General features: G+C 37.2%; 1 protein-coding gene across 1 annotated transcript; it reads left to right on the forward strand.

Moving 5' to 3' along the window:
• Positions 1–946: 946 nt before the first annotated feature.
• Positions 947–4,139, forward strand: LOC111405732 (INO80 complex subunit B-like). Its single transcript, XM_023034752.1, has 6 exons — positions 947–1,510; positions 2,246–2,822; positions 2,915–3,015; positions 3,109–3,198; positions 3,281–3,408; positions 3,739–4,139. Exons 1-6 carry the CDS (start codon positions 1,049–1,051, stop codon positions 3,881–3,883), a joined length of 1,503 nt encoding a protein of 500 aa, XP_022890520.1. The 5' UTR covers positions 947–1,048; the 3' UTR covers positions 3,884–4,139.

Here is a 4,139-nt window from a genome sequence, read left to right on the forward strand (position 1 = left end):
CTTCTTCTCTCCATCTCTGTATCTACGAATACATATCAATATCATACACCAAAACCATGTTTTCTCTGCCTCAACTACATCGTCTGTTTCTCTCTCGCTCGTTTTCTATTGTATCCTGTCTTTTCTCTGTCGCATTCTTTTTCATCTGCAAGGTAAATCGCTTTCCTTCGTTTGTGTTTTGCGATTTTACGTGTAATTGAACGGTTTTGTATTGTTGATTTGGGCTTAATTCAGTAGGTGAATTCTCTCTGTCTGTGATACATTGTTTTTGTGGGATGATGGGCTTGGGAAAGGGGTTGATTGTGTTGGATTAATGCGTTGGTGCATGTGGGTTTGGGTGCTTACGTTAGATTTCTGTAATGTAAGGCCTTGGGCTGCTGGAATGTGGAAATTGAACGTGGGTGTTTATATAAGATCAAGTCCAATTGTTCAATAAGTTTTCTTTATTTTTTATTTTTTATTTTTATCATTTTGAAGTTTATTATCAAGTGATGTCACTGATTAGCTTTATTTTATAGTATTGGTCTATGGGATTTTGATAATTTACTTTTCTTTGTTGCAATGGCCAGTGTTTGTGAATTGCCTTGTTTCATTGAGGTGCTTTTAGTTCCTTAATTGTTTTGAAATAGGGATTACTGATCTTTATGTTAGTTTTGTCAATGTTGTTGTGCCTTTCTTTGCATTTTTTGGCTTAATATGTACGATATGGATATAAACTTAAGATTTCTCGATGCCCCTTTGCGTCAATTGTATAGCTTTTGATAATGTTATTGGTTTCTAAAATTCGCTCCAGAAATTGTATGTATTCATTTTACCCTTCGAAATCATAGTTGAGGTTTTATTTTTATTTTTTGTCATTCTATTGTCAATTGGTTGTAAGAGTAGAAGTTTTCAAGGGCTTATATGGTCTTGGCCTGAAATTTCGATTTTTTCGATGCAGACTTAATGCATTTGAGGCTCTACGTGGCTCATATACCATTACTGTTCTTTGGCATTTAATAGGCACAAGTGTTACAGTAGAAATCAGAATTGAGAATCTCTCAAGACAATGAATCAATTTAGGGCTCCTCAATTTGCCGCTATTGGGATCGCTGCAAGAAAAAGGAGGAGCCAGATTTCACACCGATCTATACCTGAGTCACAGCCACTCTCTGATAGATCTCCCATGCCATCAACTCCACTTTCAGATGAAATGAGTAAAGTGTCAAGTGATGAGAATATCGGAGATGCTAATTCTAGAGGGAAAATTTTCAATCTTAATCAGTGTATATCGAGGGGCTTTCCAGCGAGTGGATCTGATGGTGGACCAAATGTGTTATTCAGTAATGGTGTACTGGGGGATGCAACGGCAAATGAGAACAAGCCGAAAAAGGTTACGTTGAAGGTTGGTGGTGTAATGCACACGATTCAAACCAAATCCAGTTCCAACTGTTCATCAAGCGATGGGTCTTTGGCTAAGATCGATCAATCGTCAAACATTGGTCGAGCAAGGCAGAATCTCGTTATACAGGTTTGCACTCTTGTTTCTTGATTATAGATTTGGGAATCTTCTTTGCCTGCGGAAATCTTTTGGACTCAATTCATTTTGGCTATTATTTCACCTTTATTTTGGTCTTTGATTTCGTGTCATATGTTTAAAGCGTGTTTGTCTAAGCTCAAAAAAGTTACTTATTTTGCCAAACATGATTTTCAAAAGTTACGTTTTAAGTCTAAAGAAACTTAATTTTCTAGAAAGTAACTCCTAATTTTAAGCACCACCAAACACACTCTTAGTGCCATGCCTTGATTGGAAGAATAAGCCACATTAACCAGGAAGGGCTTGCTAGATGACAATCTACCCTTATGGAGAAACTTATGTTGTAAGAGCGTGAAAAACTGGAAGTGAATTTATATATAATCCAAGCACATCAAGAATATTTCCTTAAAAAAATAAAAAATTTCCACCTGAGTAATCCCGATGGAAAAGCCAAGTTTTATTATTGAAATCTTCTGACTCTTGGCATTTACTTCAGCTGACCAACGGTATGAAAAATTTGATGATGCTTGATTACATATATTTTGGTTCTAATGATATGAGACCACTGTGCACATGGAATGATTGATTCATCTAGCAGGGGAATAAATTAAGAAATCTGTTTGTATGGAAAATAATCTCGAGGTTCATGAATGTTGAATGTCATTTAACACATTTGGCTATTTGTGAACATAAAATCTTTCCATTTGTGAAATTTTCTTATTATTTCAGGAGAATTCATATCGTGATCATTCTACATCTCTAGATAGAAAAAGTAGTTTGCAAGGGATCCCGTGGAAGGATTTCTCTGGAGGCGGCTTTAATCTTGGGAAGGAGGACATCAATAAGATGCCTGCAAAAAATGCCTTTGAGAAGCAAGGGGAGAAGTTGGTTCCAGTTCGTAAGAGTAAGAGGGCTCCTAAGAGACATGTTTTGGATGAGGAATTTGATGAGGATGATGATGCTGAAATTCGGTACCTCAAGAAACTGAAGAATGCAAAGGTTGGAAGATACAAAGATTTGGAGACTGAATCAACAAAATACCAACATAATCTTCCGAGGATCCCTAAGAAATTCAATTCTGAGAGTGCAGTTGAAGGCATTGATTATGAGGATGAACTGTTGTCTGATGGTGAGCCTGAGGGTAAGAAGAAGAAAAAACAAAAGGATCTCTCAGATATACAAATTGAAAGCAAGAGGGAGATGACTCTCACAACCCGCCAGCGAGCCCTTTTATCCGGCAAGGATGCCTCCTCACCTGGCGTGAGTCAAATTGAATTCCCGGATGGTTTACCACTACCACCTCGAAGTGAGTATGATGTGTTATCCATTGTGAATCCTGTTGGTTGTTCCCTGGGATGTTGCTGTTTAACTTGTCACTGCCTATCTCCTGTATTGCAGAGCAAAAGGAGAAACTCTCAGAAGTCGAGCAGCAAACAAAAAAAGCAGAGGCCGCTCAGAAACGTAAAATTCAAAATGAGAAAGCGGCTCGGGAGTTGGAGGTTTACTCTCCTTCTACTTCTCTTCATTGTCTTCTTTAATATTAGGTTTTAGAATTTTATATTTGAAACAAGCATGCATGTTAAATCCTGCAGGCTGAGGCAATTAGAAAAATTCTCTCTCAAGATTCTAGTAGAAAGAAGAAAGAAGACAAAAGAAAGAAGCGCCTGGAAGAGTTGGCACAGGTAAGTGCCATGTATCTTGAGAAGGTGCTATTCCAAATATATTGTGAAACTAATAGCTGATTATTTGTTATTCATTATTCAGGAGAAGGTTGCTAATGCAAAGACACTTGCATCAAATACAATTAGATGGACTATGCAGTCTACTGGTACCATTGTTACTTTCCCACAAGATATGGGTTTGCCTAAAATTTTTGACTCCAAACCCCTCAGGTAAAATTCATTGTCTTCTATGCAGTTAAGCTTGATGATATTTCTTGGAAATTATTGGTGTAAAGATAAAACCTTCCACAAGTGAAAAGCTTGCATATTTTCCGTCTCATTTCCTCTTTTGTAGGGAGGATAGGATGGTATTGGACACTTTGAGGAAGTTAAAAAAGCCATGATCCTGTCTGTTATATTGTGTAATGATGTTTAATAATGCATACCAAACATGCACTCCGTGAACATGTGCACGAATATATATAGGCCATACATGTGCATTTCTCACTGGCGAATATAACTGGAAATGACACTAATTTCATGTTAGTTTTGACATTCCAGCTATCCTCCTCCTCGCGAAAAGTGTGCTGGTCCTTCTTGTACAAATCCTTACAAATACCGTGATTCAAAGTCGAAGCTTCCTCTTTGCAGTCTCCAATGCTACAAGGCAATTCATGAAAAAATGCAATCTGAGAAGGCCTCCTAAAAATGTGTGTCTTGCAATTGATGTAGTTTATGCAGCTATTCCTGCACATTTATGTTAATATATAGAGGCATTGGAGACCCAATGAAACCAAGTGTCTTTTACATAATGTAGAAATAATATAGTAATCAAGATAGTGTTGGCAATTGAAATTGAACTTGCTAGAAAGATGGTATGTTTTGTCAGGTGGATTAAGACACACTATGTACCAAACATGCTCGGAAATTTTCTTTTATTAGAGCAACTGAACTCATTTTTA

The sequence above is a fragment of the Olea europaea genome, chromosome 12, assembly GCF_002742605.1.
Source record: "Olea europaea var. sylvestris chromosome 12, O_europaea_v1, whole genome shotgun sequence".
In the NCBI taxonomy this organism is placed as follows: domain Eukaryota; kingdom Viridiplantae; phylum Streptophyta; class Magnoliopsida; order Lamiales; family Oleaceae; genus Olea; species Olea europaea.